The sequence below is a fragment of the Rhinoderma darwinii genome, chromosome 3, assembly GCF_050947455.1.
Source record: "Rhinoderma darwinii isolate aRhiDar2 chromosome 3, aRhiDar2.hap1, whole genome shotgun sequence".
In the NCBI taxonomy this organism is placed as follows: domain Eukaryota; kingdom Metazoa; phylum Chordata; class Amphibia; order Anura; family Rhinodermatidae; genus Rhinoderma; species Rhinoderma darwinii.
The window spans coordinates 240,653,893-240,672,338 of NC_134689.1; the positions used below are offsets into that span (position 1 = coordinate 240,653,893).

General features: G+C 41.1%; 1 protein-coding gene across 2 annotated transcripts in view; it reads right to left on the reverse strand.

Annotated features, from left to right (window-relative positions):
* The window catches only part of SND1 (staphylococcal nuclease and tudor domain containing 1), a 684,058-nt gene that overhangs the window by 559,498 nt on the left and 106,114 nt on the right, over window positions 1-18,446 (reverse strand). For both annotated transcript variants that reach the window (XM_075857566.1, XM_075857565.1), the window contains exon 10: window positions 6,421-6,534. In XM_075857566.1, the coding sequence (XP_075713681.1) occupies window positions 6,421-6,534 (114 nt within the window). The remainder of the gene's footprint in view (window positions 1-6,420; window positions 6,535-18,446) is intronic.

Sequence of the window (18,446 nt, forward strand, 5' to 3'; positions counted from 1 at the left end):
CAGTGGATCTGTTTTTACTGGCCGTTTTTCAGGAAAGAATCCTTGTAACGGCCAGTAAAAACTGATCCTGGCCAAGGACGTCCCACACACAGCGCTACTTTGAGCGCCGAGTCCAGGGAAGCCCTTGACATTGCTGTCTTTTAACAATGGAATCCCCAGCCAGAGCATCGCAAGATCTCTGGCTGGGGACTCCTGTCTTGTAGGTAGCACAACCCTTCCTGAAGAAAGCAAACCCACCCCTCCATCCACTGTAGATAGCACCACTGTAGCTCCCCGGCGGCCAGACCCCTCTCTGGAAGAGGTTTCCGCTCCTGGAGAAGCCCCCGGCGTCACTATCCATATATGGACAATGACGTCAAAGGGTTACTCCTGGAGCATGATACCCGGGCCGCTCTGGCAGGGGATTCCGCTCTCCTGACGTCACCGTCCATATATGGACAGAGACGTCAGGGGCTCAGTCCATGAGGAATCCCCGGCCAGAGGGATTTCGCTCCTACTGTGAGCTACAGTGGCGCTATCTACAGGGGACACTGTGGCGCTATATACACAGGCGCTATCTACATAGGCACTATGTGGGCTCCGTGGCACTGTGCACTGGCACATTATATGTGGGCACTATATCACTTTATATGTGGGCACTGTGGTACTATGTGGGCATTATCTACAGTGGGCACTGTCTACAGGGACATTTCAGCACTATCTACATGGGGACTGGTGTTTTTAGGGGGTTGGGAAAAAAAACTTGACAAATGAAATACATCTTTACCGGCCATGAAAAACGGACGGCAAATGGATGACAAACGGACATTAAAAACGGACAGATGGAATCTAAACGGATGAAAATTTACAGACACACTGATCAACGGTCAGTTTTTCATGGTCATTTTGTATCAGTTTTTAACCGTTTTTCACGGTCCTGCGAATGTAGCCTAAAGCCATTTTAACACTGCAGTATTTTCCAAAACCAGTAGTGGGTCCAAGACACAGAAGTATAAATCTTTCCATTACACATATTCAGTTTTGGCTTCCAAATACAGATGCAAAATACTGCAGTGTGAAAGTGATCTCAGACAGATTTGGATGTTCTTTTACAAGTTTCACATACTACACAGAATATTTGGATTTGAATAAAGTCATAACTATGGCACCTCTGCAACAATTAAGAATGGCAGAGTTCTTTGTTCCGATCATACGGTGCAGACTACAGCATGTACACACACTAATTGTATCTGATACTTTGCACAATTCCAAAGCATGCTTATAATGCCAGCACTAGTGAAGCCATGCAATCCCTTTTGCTATGTGTATACAATGCTAAACCCAGTAAGCTAATTCTAAAACACTAGGCCTAGTTAACATTGCATTTTAGCCCTACGTTTAGTGTGTATATCAGGAAAGCTCCCGACATGGATGCTAAATGTGTCCATAGGGCTCTATTAGCCCAACGGAGACCAAAAGAGTGTCTTTTTGGCCTTCTTCTGGCTATTATATGCCAGTATACCAATTTTGAAGTCTGAAATGAAGTCTGGAATAGCTTAGTAAACTACGCTTTTCTAGGATGCCAGATCTGACAAAAACAGAAAACGTATACAGCGTGGTATATATATTTTTTGACATGGGGCCTATGGCCTACCCCAAGGAAGCTCCAGTGACATAGCTTCCCCAGGCTGGGAGAGCAGACGGGGACTGCAGCTGCTTTAAAGTTTTATTTATGGACAGTAACTCCAGGAGCTTTATCGGGGCTGGTGTTCCCAGGCGACGTATACCACTGTATGCCATACAGTGGGATAGATTGCAGCCTTCCATCGGAGGTATACCTCGGGAGTCCTCCCAACATATACCTCCAACAAAGGGCCAAACCGCAATATAAACTAGGCCTTACATGTTAAGCAATGTAGCTCCTGGTGAAATTTATGCCATGGATTATGGTAATTCATAACTCTTTCTAGCAATACACTGATGCTTTGTCTATCTAGGTCCTTTCTGCCCCATAACTTCAATTACGAGATGGGTTATCAAACTTTGTTTTGTTTAGGCTACATTCACACGAGCGTGACAGATTTACGTGCATAAAAACGTGTGTAAATGTGTCAGTGTGCGCTGCGTTTTTACGTCAGAGTGCTTTGCGTGTGGCATGTGTTTTTCACGCACTTGCAAGCACTTTTTTTTTCATTGTAATTGATACGTGAAACACGGACAGCACACGGCTGTGCGTTTGTGTGCTTGTCCGTTTTTCACGCATCCATGGACTTAAGGGTTACAAGGTGCTTGAAAACGCACCAATATAGGACATGGAGTGAATTTCACACGACAGACACTCGCTGCGTGAAAACTCACGCATGTGTAAATAGCCCCATTGAAATCAATGAGTCCGTGTGCTGTGCGTTGTTTCAACGCACAGCGCACGGACGAGAATCACACTGGTCTGCATGAGCCCTTAGGCTATAGCTGCATTCAGTCAAGTATTGTATGCAGGTGGCTTGCAGTAGATTTAGCTGCATTCCATATGTTCTGAAGAGCAGACTCAAAAATTACTTCTAAACACATTGGGATAGATTTACGGAGGCTGGCATTTCATACGTTAGTCTTCTCTTTCTCCTCTGGTAGAGTGAGTTGCGACAGATTAGGAGGCAAAAGCCTTTTAATAAATCGGTTTCATATTTACGCTGGCCATGCTCCACAATTGTCTGACTGCGTCACATACAAATTCTTGCCGTTGTCCGACATCAGAACATTGAATGAGCCGCGGCCTGCTGCAAGTGCCTGAGGGGACAATGGAAGAGGAGCAGGGAGTATACTTATTTTTTTTATTGTCCGATGGGGGAGCAGAACCATAGAGGATCTTCAGAAACTGGCAAAGCTTCCCGTTATTTCTCGATCCGTGGTTACCCCGATCCTTTTGCTAAGTCATGCCAATTTTCCAAAAATGCAGAGGGCAGCATGACATGCCCCAAAGCAAATTGAGACTTTTGTGCCTTTCTGCTACATTTCTACGCCAGAATAACTGGCATACATAACTTGATATAATCTCCCTTGGGCTTTGGAGACTTGTACATCTCACAGAAAAGTAGCAATGACTATTTCCCATAGCCTGGAACTGAACGCTATTAATTTACAGAATGGAAGACTATTCTGAATGCACTAGAACTAAGTCAGTCTACCGTCTAAATGAAGCAGCAAAAACTTGCTCTTAAAGTTTACATTAAATGAGTTTGGTGAATGACCGATTAGAAACTACCTATTGTGGTGTAACATGTTTTTATAAAGTATGCATAAGTTTAGTTAGAAACTCAGTTAAAATAAATTGTTTTGAATGTACATCATTAGGAGTGGGAAAGCACTAAAAATAGTGCACAGATTTCCAGCCCCACAACAGTTCAGCTTGGAATAGGTAAAATGAAGGGTATTCAACCAAAGCCAATTATAATTATAGCTGGGTATGCGGCAAGAAGCCAAATGGCAGTCCAGAGCTATTAAATGGCAATTAGCATTGCAATGTTACTGGATGCTGAAGTGGATGCACTTGGAAAATAAACAAGGAACGTGAAAGGTCTGTACCATCTACGTACTCATGCCATTGGCCATCTGTGTCAACAATTTTTGATGGAACACAATAAATCTGGAGGTGTACACATGAAGGATCATTCATAGAACACAGAATAATAAATATTATTTTTACATGCATCCTTCGAAGATGAAATCAAACTTTAAGCATATAATATGTGATAAGTTACGGTGTTATACAGTAATCAAGCTAAGTAGTATTTCTTCTGCCCTAAACATTTTGGTTTGAAGACTACATATTGACTAAAATACAAATCCCGTTTTGTGACAGTCCTTCTGTTTAATTGCAAATTAGTTCTATGGACCCTTCGAATACGTTGTAGTGGAAAACTTTGCTCAAACAAACAGGAGTTTCATCTTCATGGTCAGCCCAATCACCTGAAGTGACCGAGAGCTGAAATGATCAGATTGCGGTCACAAAAAAATGCTAAAAATAGCACTGAACTTGGAGAGCTGGGTTTAGCGGTGGTACTTGTTGTTTCCTTCCTGCATTACAACGGTTGCCAGAAAAACTTGTGACGTGGCAATGACATTACTGGCAAATGACACCTCGCACATGGGGGGGAAAGGAGCATGCTGAGAGAACATGATCTGTGTCAGCAAGCGCTGGATCAGTATTACCTAATCTATATACATAGGAATGCCCGGATAACACAGATTATGGTTCCCCAGCTTCCTCCAACCGCAGGGTAAAAAATAAAAACCAAAATAAACTTGTGAAAAAAGCAAAGACATTCTAACCCCTTATCATCCTGTGACATGTTCAATCAAATCCACATAATTACCTGATAATTATTTTGGTCTCCCCACCCCTGCCTCTATCTGCTCTAACAGCTACAATAAAAATTGTGCCCGTTTATAGATTCTCCATATCTAATGAAAGGTAGCACACTAGAAAAAAAAAAACAGAGACCTGCACTCTCGGGCATTATAGTGATGACGTGGACTAAGCACACGTATTTGGTATGGTTATATACGGGTTTCCGGTTCAACACTAAAAACATGAAGTTACAAAAGGAAATTTGCATTTTTTTCCCTCTGTTTTTCCCCATATATTTGAAACATGAAAAGATAATGGCTATGTTTTGGCATCACATATAGCCCCATCTGTTCCCCAAAATAAGAAATATAAAATATTTGGCCAAAGCATAAAAAAACAAAAAAAAAAACAAAAACACTTTATGGCTATGTTCACACGGAGTATTTTGGGGGAGGAATATCTGCCTCAAAATTCCGTTTGGAACTTTGAGGCAGATATTCCTCTCCCTGCACGCCGATTTTCGCGGCAATTATCGCGCCGTTTTTCGCCCGCGGCCATTGAGCGCCGTGGGCATAAAACAGCGGGAAATACACTTTCTCCTGCCTCCCATTGAAGTCAATGGGAGGTCAGAGGCGGAAGCGCCCGAAGGATAGGGCATGTCGCTTTTTTTGATGGAGTTATGACCTATTTTAGCTTTAGGCTAATGAGTTTCTTAATGGACAACTGGGCATGCTTTACTTTTTGGCCAAGTGGGCGTTGTACAGATGAGTGCATGACGCTGACCAATCAGCGTCATACACGTCTCCCCACTCATTTACACAGCACATAGCGATATAGCTATATCGCTATGTGCAGACACATAAACACACTATAACGTTACTGCAGTGTCCTGACAATGAATATACATTACTTCCAACCAGGACGTGATGTGTATTCAGAATTCAGACACTTGGCCAAAAAGTAAAACACACCCAGTTGCCCATTAGGAACTCATTAGCATAAAGCTAATATAGGTCATAACTCTGCTGTAATCTACATTACAGCGACGAGAATATGGTGTACAATATAGGCCACTTATAATGTGGTGACAGAGCCTCTTTAAAGGAAATGTGTCGCTAGAATTTTTAATTTTTTTTTCAGTTAAACAGTTAGTATTTAAGTGATTAAACATGGTTAATTTTTTTAATTATTTCACAAGTCAGGAAATATTATAAATTAGATTCGAATTTATAAACATTTTCATGTGCTGGTCACTAGAGGGAGCAATTCCCAAAATTGCAGCATTGCAATGTGGTAAAGCAACCTTATTGCTTTATGCTGCAAATTTAGTGTAGACACACATGCTCTAGTGAGCTCACAATCCCCCCCCCTCCCTTATCCTGGCTAGTGCCAGTAGAAGGAGGTGGTTGAATCTTCTAATCCTCCTACACTGTGCATTCGCTCAGAAAATGGCAGCACACAGTGTAGGAGGATTAGATAGTGTGGTAATCAGACAGTATAACACGAACATAATACACACATCACATACACAAACATAACTTACCTGCTCCTGCCGTCGCTGCTGCCGTCGCTGCTGCCTCCGATCCTACTCCTCGAGTCTTCGCTGCCTGGAACATATGTCCGGAAGCCGCAACCGGAAGTAGTCATTTTATTATCCGGCCGCAGCTTCCGGTCCACATGAAAATGGCGCCGGATGTCGCTCTGCCGAAGATCTTCCTTTTAGACTGTGTGGGAGCGGCGCATGCGCCGCTCCCACACAGACGGCATACACTATAGTGAATGGAACGGCTTCCGCTTGCATTCTCTATGGAGATGTATGTGCCGTATTCCATCACTGTATGTGTCGTTAATCGACACATACAGAGATGAAATAAAAAAATGGCAGCCCCCCATAGTGAAGTAAAAGAAAAAAGTAAAACACAAATAAATAAAATGTATTTTAATAACCTACTAAAAGCAAATTTATCTAAAAAAAAAATTTTTGGCGACACCTTCCCTTTAAGAACAAATTCGGCCTTGCATACACGTGTAAACCTACAACAATTCTCAATGTAGGTTTCAACGGCTAGAACTTTCCTGCCAGTTACAGTCCTTACCTGAGATCCTTCCCCTTCAAGTCTGGGAGGTCTGATGCTGGAAAGGTGAATAGTTTTGTATTCTCCAGAACTCAGCTTCACCACCATAGCATCAGCATTTAACACTTGAACAACCTGTAAGACAATAAAACAAAGGACAACTTAAAATATATGCAAGTATTTTAGGGGCAAACAGAAAAATGTACTAAAAAGTCACTTTAATGACGTAAGGAAATGCACAGTGTGATTATAGGGACCACAGACTTAACGGATTGTCAGACGGTCACTGTCTGTATGTAGAAAAATCAATTAAAAAATTACTTCATTAAAAAGTTACATACATTTCCATATTCACCACCATAAGCCACGTTAAAAATCAGTAAGGAGAAAGTGATTTGAGTGCCCCTAGTGGTGCAAACAAAAAGTTTTACCTCTTAATGACCAGGCCAATTTGTTGTTTCCTCTCCGACCTTCCAAAAACCATAATTTTTTTTTTTTTTTTTACATTGACATATCAGATTTTTTTGCAGGACAAATTGTTTTTTCTTCATGGCACTATTTAATGTACCAAATAACGTACTGCAGGACAAGCTGTAGCCTTTATTGCTGCCATTTTAGGGTACATGCAACTTTTTGATCACTTTTTATATATATAAAAAAAAAATGTCTACACCATTCACTGAGCGGGTTAAATAACACAATGTAATAGTTCAGACATTTACGAACGCGGTGATACCAGTTCTTAACTTGTATTATTTTTAATATTACTTAAGGGGGAAAAAAAAAATGGGAGAAGGGGTGTTTATTTGAATATTTTATATATTAGGTAAATAAAAATTGTTTTTTTAATGTATAAAAAAAATAATAATTATATCTATATCTATATATAAAGGATCTGCCAGACACATCTTCTGTGTCGACGCCCGTGGTTAATCAGTCTGCCTCTGCTCCTAGGTCTGATAGAGTGACTCGATCTGCTACCACTCAGGCTGGTAGGCTGAGGAGTGGGAGAACCCATCACAGCCTGGCCAGACAGAGCTAGCTCCCACCCTCGGTCTATTTATACTTTCATTTCCTGCTCTTCCTTTGCCTGCGATTGTCTGGTTTCCTGGCTCTGCTGTTCCTGCTTGTACTATTCACCTCGGCTTCAAATTGACCCTGGCTTTACAGACTACTCTCCTGCTCTGCGTTTGGTACCTCGTACACTCCTGGTTTGACTCGGCTCGTTCACTACTCTTGTTGCTCACTGTGTTGCCGTGGGCAACTGCCCCATTTCCCTTAGCTTCTGTATCCCCTTGTCGGTCGTACACTTATTGAGCGTAGGGACCGTAGCCCAGTTGTACGCCGTCGCCTAGGACGGGCCGTGCAAGTACGCAGGGACTGAGTGGCAGGTAGATTAGGGCTCACCTGCCAGTCTCCCTACCCCGACATTTATTTATTTATTTATATATATATATATATATATATATATATATATATATACACACACATAAATAATATATATATATATATATATATATATATATATATATATATACACACATATATACATACACACACACACACACACACACACACACACACCGTTCAAACATTTGGGGTCACCTAGACAATTTTGTGTTTTCCATGAAAACTCACACTTCTATTTATCAAATGAGTTGCAAAATGACTAGAAAATATAGTCAAGATATTGACAAGGTTAGAAATAATGATATTTCTCCTTCAAACTTTGCTTTCGTCAAAGAATGCTCCATTTGCAGCAAAAACAGCATTGCAGACCTTTGGCATTCGAGCTGTTAGTTTGCGTAGGTAATAGGGAGAAATTTAACCCCATGCTTCCAGAAGGCCCTCCCACAAGTTGGACCTGTGAGGCGTCTATTTCTCAAACTAGAGACTCTAATGTACTTGTCTTGCTGCTCAGTTGTGCAGCGGGGCCTCCCACCTCTTTCTACTCTGGTCAGAGCCTGTTTGTGCTGTCCTCTGAAGGGAGTAGTACACACCGTTGTAGGAAATCTTCAGTTTCTTGGCAATTTCTCACACGGAATAGCCTTCATTTCTAAGAACAAGAATAGACCGTCCAGTTTCACATGAAAGCTCTCTTTTTCTAGCCATTTTGAGAGTTTAATCGAACCCACAAATGTAATGCTCCAGATTCTCAACTAGCTCAAAGGAAGGTCAGTTTTATAGCTCCTCTAAACAGCAAAACGGTTTACAGCGGTGCTAACATAATTGCACAAGGGTTTTCAAGTGTTTTCTAATCATCCATTAGCCTTCTAACACAGTTAGCAAACACAATGTACCATTAGAACACTGGAGTGATGGTTGCTGGAAATGGGCCTCTATACACCTATGTAGATATTGCATTAAAAACCAGACGTTTGCAGCTAGAATAGTCATTTAGCACATTAACAATGTATAGAGTGTATTTCTGATTAATTTAATGTTATCTTCATTGAAAAAAAACAGTGCTTTTCTTTCAAAAATAAGGAAATTTCTAAGTGACCCTAAACTTTTGAACAGTAGTGTATATATACACGCACACACCTTAATAGGTGTACAAAGATGGCAGACCTGGGGGACTTTTAGGCCCCCAGGATGCCACGATGACCAACGGTACCCTGCGATCGCTTCACACGGGGCCTGACACATCAGAGAGGGCCACCCCTCATTCTTATGCCTTAGATGCTGCGGTCCCGATTGACTGTGGCATCTAAGGGGTTAAACGGGCAGAATCAAAGTGATCTTTAATTTTGCCCGTTGTAGCGAAGGGTCAGCTGACGCCCGCTAAAGCGAAGTGTGGAGCGCACTCAGCCCATAAGCCCGCTCCATACATATATATGAATGTGGCATGTCGTTAAGGGGTTAAAAAGGAGTTGTTTTTTTCCCCTAGAAGAGCATGATCGCACAATGCCAGCCTGCTAGTTTCATAAGCAAGCAATAGGGGAGCAAGTGCAAAGCGGAATATACATTAGGCATTTCGTAGGACCATTGTTTGAACAAATTGTCATTCATGGTTTATCTGTGAAAGTTGATATTCTTTACAACAGAAGCATAAGTTAACTAGAAAATGGATGATCCATCTCTGACTTAAACCGGTGTTCTTGTCTAGCTTCTATTAATGGGATGCAGATCTGTCATTTGGCATGACCAACTTACAAAACTGTACCCAAAAAATAATGAAAAAAATCCAATACAGCAGACCGATTTTTCCACAAATATTGGTCTTACACACAAACCACAAAAAGAGAGAGACAGTGGACAGCACAATGTACAGCTCAAGATTTCCTTTGGTACTATGAAGGCGGTGCTCTGCTCCCAAAAAGAGGCAATTCTACAAAAAAACAAAAACAAAACCCTAAACTGTGTAATGGGCATTTAAAGCGAAGCATTGCCGGCAAAAAAAATAAAAATAATATGGTTGGCGTCTGTCACATCACATAATACCCTGGACAGACTGCAGAAAAATGTCTAACTCAGCCTTTTCGGACGTCCAAAATCTTTAGTGAATGGCCAGTGAAACAAATTGCCCTACAATCAAAATAAGAACAGATCCCTGCAACATTTATAGGACTCAGCCAAGTCTTGTATAATAAGTGGAAATAAATAATGGGTATACCACTCCCAAAGTCCTGCAGAAAACAGGTCCATCACATCTGTATTCCTAACAATTTTTTCTCTGGGAGTAGATGGAGGGGCAATAATTGGCTACAATCACAGATAAAGCATTTAAAGGAACAGTGTCACCAAAATTTTTTTTTTTATTATGTTAAAGATGTTAGTGCTTTATTAAAAACGTTTGGATTAATTTGTGTTTGTGTGTTACTTTTTTTTATTTTTACACTTTTTCTTCCCTATGGGGGCTGCCATTTTTTTTCCATTTCTGTATGTGTCGACTAACGACACATACAGACATGGAATACGGCAGCTCCAGTCCCATAGGGACTGCGAACAGGGCCCGTTCCATCCACTATCGTGTACGCCGCTGTGTGGGAACGGCGCATGCGCCGCTCCCACACAGTTCAATTTGAAATGCGCGCCGTCCGGCGCCATTTTCCTGTGGACCGGAAGTCGCGGCCGGACAGTAAGATTACTACTTCCAGTCGCCGCTTCCGGACTTGTGCACATGGAGCAGCGGCAGCAGACGGAGCGGATGGACCGGAGGGAACGGCGGCGACTGGAGCAGGTAAGTTATTTCTATGTATGTTCGTGTTTCAGTGTGTGTTTACTACTGTATGTAAACCTACTACACTGTGTGTTAGCTCAAAAAATGGCGACACACAGTGTAGGAGGTTAGACCGTTCAAACCCCTCATTTCTCCCGGCACTAGCCAGGATAAAGGAGGGGGGGATTCTGAGAGCTCACTAGAGCGAGGGATTTTTACCCAATTTTGCAGCATAAAGCAATGTGGTTGCTTTACCACATGCAATGCTGAAATTTTGGGAATGGCTCCATCTAGTGACCAGTGCTGGGAAATATTATAAATTGAATCCAATTTATAATATTTCCTGACTGGTGAAAAAAAAAATAATTAGAACAATGTTTAATCACCTACACACTAATTGTTTAACTAAAAAAAAAAAAAAAAAACATGTTTTGCTGGCAACACATTCCCTTTAAGGGATGCCTCTTTTCCAACAAGCTGCCGCCCAGCTAGAGAAAGTTGCCTAAACCCTGCATCCTTTCAATAAACTTCTAGTTCACATTCAGTAAGCAATGTAGGGGAGACTAGGAATACAAAATATATGCCACCTGGGACACACAACATTCACTCTTTAAATAGCACTAATGGATCCATGGAGGCTGGAAATCACACAGTAGTGTAGTACAGTCATTTTCTAAACTTCAGCGTTCCATTTAAAAATGGAAGGGTTCATTTTTTATTTTTTTTAAAGTATTTTTAAAAAAAAAAATAGAAAGAAAGCAATGCATAGATAAGTTTAATCTATTTAACCGAGCATTTGTAGTATGACTTTATGAGTGTGTATTACACAATATTTTTCAAAGCACTGAAAGACAAGAAGCCGAAAATACAGAGACTTCATGACCGAAAGTACCTGCACTCTATACATTACTCAGCTAAGTGCTGAATTTTCCCTTCATTAAAAGCTTGTCAGTAAAGGGCAAACATTCGCTTATCAAGTGAGAAATGGAGCGCACAGCACAGCCAGTGTACGGGCTGATTAATGACGGTTTCACAAGGTATAGCATTTAACCACATTAATGTGGTGACCAGATCTGCTCTTATTAGAAAAACCAAACTACTTGAGCTTCTATTACGGCAGGGGAGAGAAAAAAAATATATATAAAATTTGATAGACGTGTAATACAGCATTTATACATTTTCAAGCTTCCGCTTGGACTTTAATGGACTGAAAAGCAGGTTTTTACAAATGAATGAAAATGGTTTAAAAAGATTGAAGCGTATACAAATACAACCCAGGCATTAGTCTATTCTCTGTAAAGAATTACCGAAAGCTCAGGAACCGAACCACCCACACAAATCTACTAAACACCCAATGAAGAAAGTTCTCTCTGTGCGGAGGGAGATCATGTCCACCAGCCAACCAGAACAAATCCGCACTCGGACAATGATGATTATTATTAGTCACCTTCCTTTATGAATTTAGTGTTCTTATAGGAATCATAAAAGAGAACTAACCATAAATAATGTCCTATTAAGGGCTAATACGCACTAACAATACTAAGGACACAGTCCCACGTAGAGACATCGCATGGAGCCGGAGCAACGCAGACATTCGGTGGCAAATAGCTGCACTATTTTGCGCTTAAAACCAGGCAAAATAACGCAGTCATTGGCCACAGAAAGGGAGTTGGGGTTTGTCCGTATGCGGAGTCCGCTGTGTGGGATAGTACCCCGAAACGTTAGCTGCAGCAGGTGGTTTTGAACATACAGTAGATTTAGCACCAAATTATTTTTTCTTTTTAAAAACACAACATACCGACATATATGCCCAGCGGAAACTTCTGGCATCTATCAGGTCAATAGACACATTTAGCACACGCTATAAATATTTCCCAATGCATACTCTAAGCGTGAACACGGAATGTGGTGTAAACAAAGCCTTATTCTGATAAGACCTCAAAGTGGGCTAGCCAAATAATTTTGAATGAATACATCCTTAACCCCTTAAAGGACGCAGCCTAGTTTGGGCCTTAAGGCCCAGAGCCCATTATTCAAATCGGACATATTTCACTTTATGTGGTAATAACTTCGGAATGCTTATACCTATCCAAGCGATTCTGAGACTGTTTTTTTGTGAGATATTCAGCTTTATGCTAGTTGTAAAATTTGGTCCATATATTCAGTGTTTTTGTGAAAAATTGCAAAATTTAGAGCATTTTTCAGAATTTAAATGCATCTGCTTTTAAAACAGATGGTTATACCCCCCAAAATAGTTACTAGTTCACATTTCCCATATGTCTACTTTAGATTGGCATCGTTTTTTGAAGATTTTATTTTTCTTGGACGCTACAAGGCTTAGAACATAAACAGCAATTTCTATTTTTAAGAAAATTTCACAAGCCTTTTTTTTTTTTAAGGTACCTGTTCAGTTCTGAAGTGGCTTTGAGGGGCCTATGTATTAGAAACCCCCATTAAACACCCCTCTTTAGAAACTAGACCCCTCAAAGTATTCAAAACAGCATTTAGAAAGTTTTTCTTAGCCCTTTAGAGAGGTCACAGGAATTAAAGCAAAGTGGAGGTGAAATGTGCAAATTTCAATTGTATTAAATTTTTTCCTGTAACACAGAAGGTTTTACCAGAGAAACACTACTAAATATGTATTGTCCAGATTCTGCAATTTTTAGAAATGTCCCACCTGTGGCTCTAGTGTGCTTGTTAGACTAAAACACAAGCCCCAGAAGCAAAGAAGCACCTAGTGCATTTTGGGGCCTCTTTTTTATTAGAATATATTTTAGGCAGCATGCCAGGTTTGAAGAGGTGTTGAGGTGCCAAAACAGTAGGAATCCCCCAAACGTGACCCCATTTTGGAAACTACACCCCTCAAGGAATTTATGGTTGCGGTTACCATTTTGACCATACAGTTTTTACACAGCCTGTATTTAAATTGGGCTGTAAAATCGAAAAAAAAAATATTTTTTTCCAATAAAATGTCATTTTATCAAAATTTCTTATTTTCACAAGAAATAAAATACCCCATTTTGTTGCCCAATTTTTCCTGAGTGCAGCAATACCCCATTTGTGGCGATAAACTGCCGTTTGGGCCCATGGGAGGCCTCAGAAGGGAAGGAGCGCTGTGTTCTTTGAGTCTAGATTTTGCGGGATTGGTTTTCGGGTGCCATATCGCATTTGCAGAGCCCCAGAGGTATCAAAGTGATGGAAACCCAACAGAAGTGACCCCATTTTGGAAACTACACCCCTCAAGGAATTCATTTATGGGTGGTGTGACCATTTAGACCCCACAGTTTTTTCACAGAATTTATTTGAATTGGGCTGGGAATTAAAAAAAAAAAAAACCAAATGTAATTTTTTCCAATAAGTCGTCGTTTTGGCTCAAAATTTCTTATTTTCACAAGGAATAAAATACCCCATTTTGTTTCCCAATTTGTCCTGAGTCCGACAATATCCCGTTTGTGGTGATAAACTGCCGTTTGGGCCCATGGGAGGCCTCAGAAGGAAAGGACCACCATTTGGCCTACAGGGGATTTTCTGGTGCTAAGTCATGTATGCAGAAGCCCCTGAGGTACCAGTACAGTTGAAACCCGCAAGAAGTGACCCCGTTTTAAAAACTACACCCTTGAGGCATTCATCTAGAGGTGTAGTGAGCATTTTGACCGGAGACATACACCCCATAAACTGTAGTGTGTGTTCTCCCAGGTACGGCAATAGCCTCAATGTGGCTGTTAACAGCTGCCTAGGCACACAGCAGGGCTCAGAAGGGAAAGATGAGGGGTATAAGCTGTGCGGAGTGCATCAGGGTAATTAATACTGGGGTAAATGGAAGAAAGAAAAAAAAAAAAAAAATATCGAGGGATGTAGGATGCATTTTAAAACACTTTCATACATAGCCCTGGTTTTTCGGGACACGTGTCACATTGATATATTGTGTGCTTTCCTTATCCCCCACTTATAGCAGACTTTGGCAAAAAGGGAAAAAAGTCAAAGGAGGTGCAGTTTGGGGAACTTCTCCTGGAAAGTGTTGCCCTGGTACGATGCACGTGGCCTTGCTTCCAGAAGTACTTGGTGCCCCCTCTTCTTGGTCCCTAAAGATTAGGTTCTTGATAACCATTGTACAATGGCATCTGTATGATGTGCACGGCCAGTTTCTTATACCACACCCTCGATTTCCGCATGGCATTGTAGGGCTTCAGGACTTGATCTGACAAGTCCACCCCTCCCATGTGCCTATTGTAGTCCATGGTCTGGTTTGGGGGGTCTCTATACTGGTACCTTGTACAGATACATGGGTACTGGTGTGGCCATGTATTGTTGTCAATACAAGGACATCTCTCTTGTCCTTGTACTTGACACATAAGAATGTGCCCTGCTCTCGCCCCTTCTTGTTTGCCCAAGCAGTGTCTTAGCGAGGCCTCTCAGATTTCTTCTAGCAGTACCGCATGCCGTAATACTTCTGGAAGCGAGGCACTTGAAGAGTGGGACGCTGGTATAAAAATTATCCAGGTAGAGGTGAATACTGGCGTCCTTCCCTTCATATATCCCAAATTTGTAAGTAAACCCTGATGCACTCTCGCACAGCTTATACATTTTCACACCATACCTTGCCCTCTTACTCGGCAGGTACTGGCAGAATTGAAGCCTCCCTTTAAAATGTACCAAGGACTCATCAATAGAAAATACACTTCTCGGGGGTGTATGCTTAGGAAAACCTGGAACTGAAACCGTCTAATAGGGGTCACCGTTTATACAAACGGTTAAAACTGTGGTAATCTCGGGGTGGGTACTGCTCATTATCAGTATAATGTAAGAAGCGAAGTATTGCCTCATTTTTATTTTAGGTTCCAGTTCAGTTCTGAAGTGGCTTATATATTAGAAACCCCTATCAAACACCCCATTTTAGAAACTAGACCCCTCAAAGTATTCACAACAGCATATAGAAAGTTTATTAACCCTTTAGTTGTTTCACAGGAATTTAGCGCAAAGTAGAGGTGAAATTAACATTTATTTTTTGTCAGAAAATCCTTTTTATTCCATTTCTTTTTTCTGTAAAACAGAAGGTTTTACCAGAGAAACACAACTCAATATTTATTGCCCAGATTTTTCAGTTTTGAGAAATATCCCAAATGTGGCCCTTGTGTGGTAATGGACTGAAGCACCGGCCTCCGAAGCAAAGGAGCACCTAATGGATTTTGAGGCCTCCTTTTTATTAGGCACCATGTCCGGTTTGAAGAGGTCTTGTGGTGCCAAAACAGTGGAAACCCCCCAAAAGTGACCCTATTTTGGAAACTAGACCCCTTGAGGAATTCATTGTAGTTTATGGGGTGCATGCGGCTTTTTTTTTTATCAGTTTTTATTCTATTTTTAAGAGGCGCGGTGACTAAAAAAACAGCAATTCTACTGTTGTTTTTTATTAATTTTTTTACAGCATTCACCGTGTGCTATAAATGACATATTCACTTTATTCTGCGGGGCGATACGATTACGGCGATACCAGATGTTTTTTTTTTATGTCTTATGGCGTTTGCACTATAAAACACTTTTTGTAAAAAAACATTTACTTTTTGTGTTGCCATATTCTAAGAGCCAGAACTTTTTTATTTTTCCATCAAGAAAACCATGCGAGGACTTGTTTTTTGCGTAATGAGTTGTAGTTTCGATCAGGACCATTTTTAGATACATGCGACTTTTTGATCTCTTTTTATTCCATTTTTTGGGAGGCGAAGTGACTAAACAATTGTGATTCTGGTATGGTTTATTATTTTTTTCTTTTATAGCGCTCACCACGCGGGATAAATAAAATAATTTTGTAGTTCAGGCCGTTACGGACGCGGCGATACCAATTATGTATAGTTTGTTTATTTTTATTAATAATAAAAGGACTGCTAAGGCAAAAAGGGGGATTTTTACTTAAACAAAAACAACTTAAATTTTGTTATTTTTACACAACTTTTTTTTACTTTATTACTTTGTCCCACTAGGGGACTTGAGGGAAGGAGGCCCTGATCACAATTCTAATACACTGCTCTACATGCATAGTGCAGTGTATTAGAGCGGTCAACTACTCACTGACATCAAGCCTAGTGGGTTCTGACCTTGCGGAGTGTGCGCAGCAGAGCTGGGTGTACATTAGAGCTGGGTGCAGGAAGAGTGTGCAGCAGAGCAGTCTTCTATTTGTGCAGGCACGGGTGTCGCTGATCCTTCATAGCAGCTTATTAGCTGTTTTGAAGCATCAGCGGCGAGCACCCCCACCCCCCACACAAATCCCCCCAAACATACAACTGCCACAAACAACCCCACCCCACTGTTCTATTTTACGCATCACGTTTGTTAAAACCGCTTGCGTAAAAGTCTAACGGCTCGCTTTCCCATTGATGTAAATGGGAAGCTTAATCAAGCGTTTGACGCTTTTTTCGAGTGTCTTTTTTTTACGCATTTTGACGCATTATTAGGACTCCCATTGACTATGGAAACATTTAGCACATTCTACGTGCAAATGACACTTCTTTATTTAAACAACGCGTTTTTTAAAACGCATGTAAAAAAGCGTTGTATGTACTAATAGCACATTTTAACAATTAGGTAAATGATAAGCATAAGCAAGCGTTTTTTGGCACATAAAAAGCAGTTCCACCCTCAAGCCCCCTAGTGACACCTAACAATTTAAAGCGTTGTACATAAAAATAAAAGTTTCAAATTCAAAAACCAAACAAACAATCTTTAATTGGAGGAGAAAAAAAATAAAAGCATAACTATACACAACTGGTAGCGCAGTGTCTGTAATAACCCGAACTATAAAACTGTCATGTTACTCATCCTGCATAAAAAAAAAAAAAAAAAGGATGTGCAGGCCAGAGGGGAACATTTCTTCAGTTTCAAGAAGTGATTCTACACCCCCGGATATTTGGGAACCAAACCCATTTGCCTGGAGTCGAGGAGGTCTTATTGTCCCAGGGTAACACGTCGCCAGCAAATTTCCTGAAAATGCAAAAAAAGAGAAGCTCCCAAGAAGGTGCAGACACTAACCTGTGCATAAAGGATTGCTTCAAAGCGTACCAAACATCTATGGATTATTTTATTTACCCATTATAGCACTTGACGTACTCTGAACAGATTACATATGCACCCACGTTATAAATTTAAATACCAAACAAAACCAACGCCAAGAAAATCCACGTTTCAAAAGCCAAATGGCACTCCCTCTCTTCTGAGCTCTGAAGTGCCTAAACATCAGTTTACGTCCACACCTTGGGGAATCCGCTTAACAATTTATGGGGCGACTCCATCCAGTGGCACAAAGTGTGCAATATTTTCACTTGGCAAAATCTGCTGCGCATTCATTTTTGGTAAACACCTGTGGGGTCAAAATGCTCACTACACCCCTAGATGAATTACGAGACGTGTAGTTTCCAAAATGGGGGTCACTTCTCAGGGGTTTCCACTGTACTGATACCTTAGGGACTTTGCAAATGCAACATGGCACCTAGAAACCAATCCATGCAAAAACTGTGATCCAAATGCAAAATTACGCGGACATCATGGTATCCTCAAAATAGGCCATCAATATCTGATCTGTGGGTTCCGACTATAAACAGCCCTGCCGATCAGCTGTTAAAGGGGCCATGGATCGCCGGCAAATGCGGTTTCCCCTTCATTGTATACACAACTCTGTAGTACATAACGGCGAAAAAGAGGCAGTTGTAATACTATGCACAGCCGCTACAAATGTGACGGCATTGTGCAGTGCGGAGCTGTGTATACAATGAAATGGAAGCAGCACTCGTGGGAGCATCACAGCTGCTTTAAACAGCTGATAAGCAGGGGTGCAGAGAATTGGACCCCCACCAATCAGATATTAAAGGCCTATCCTGAGGTTAGGCCATCAATTTGA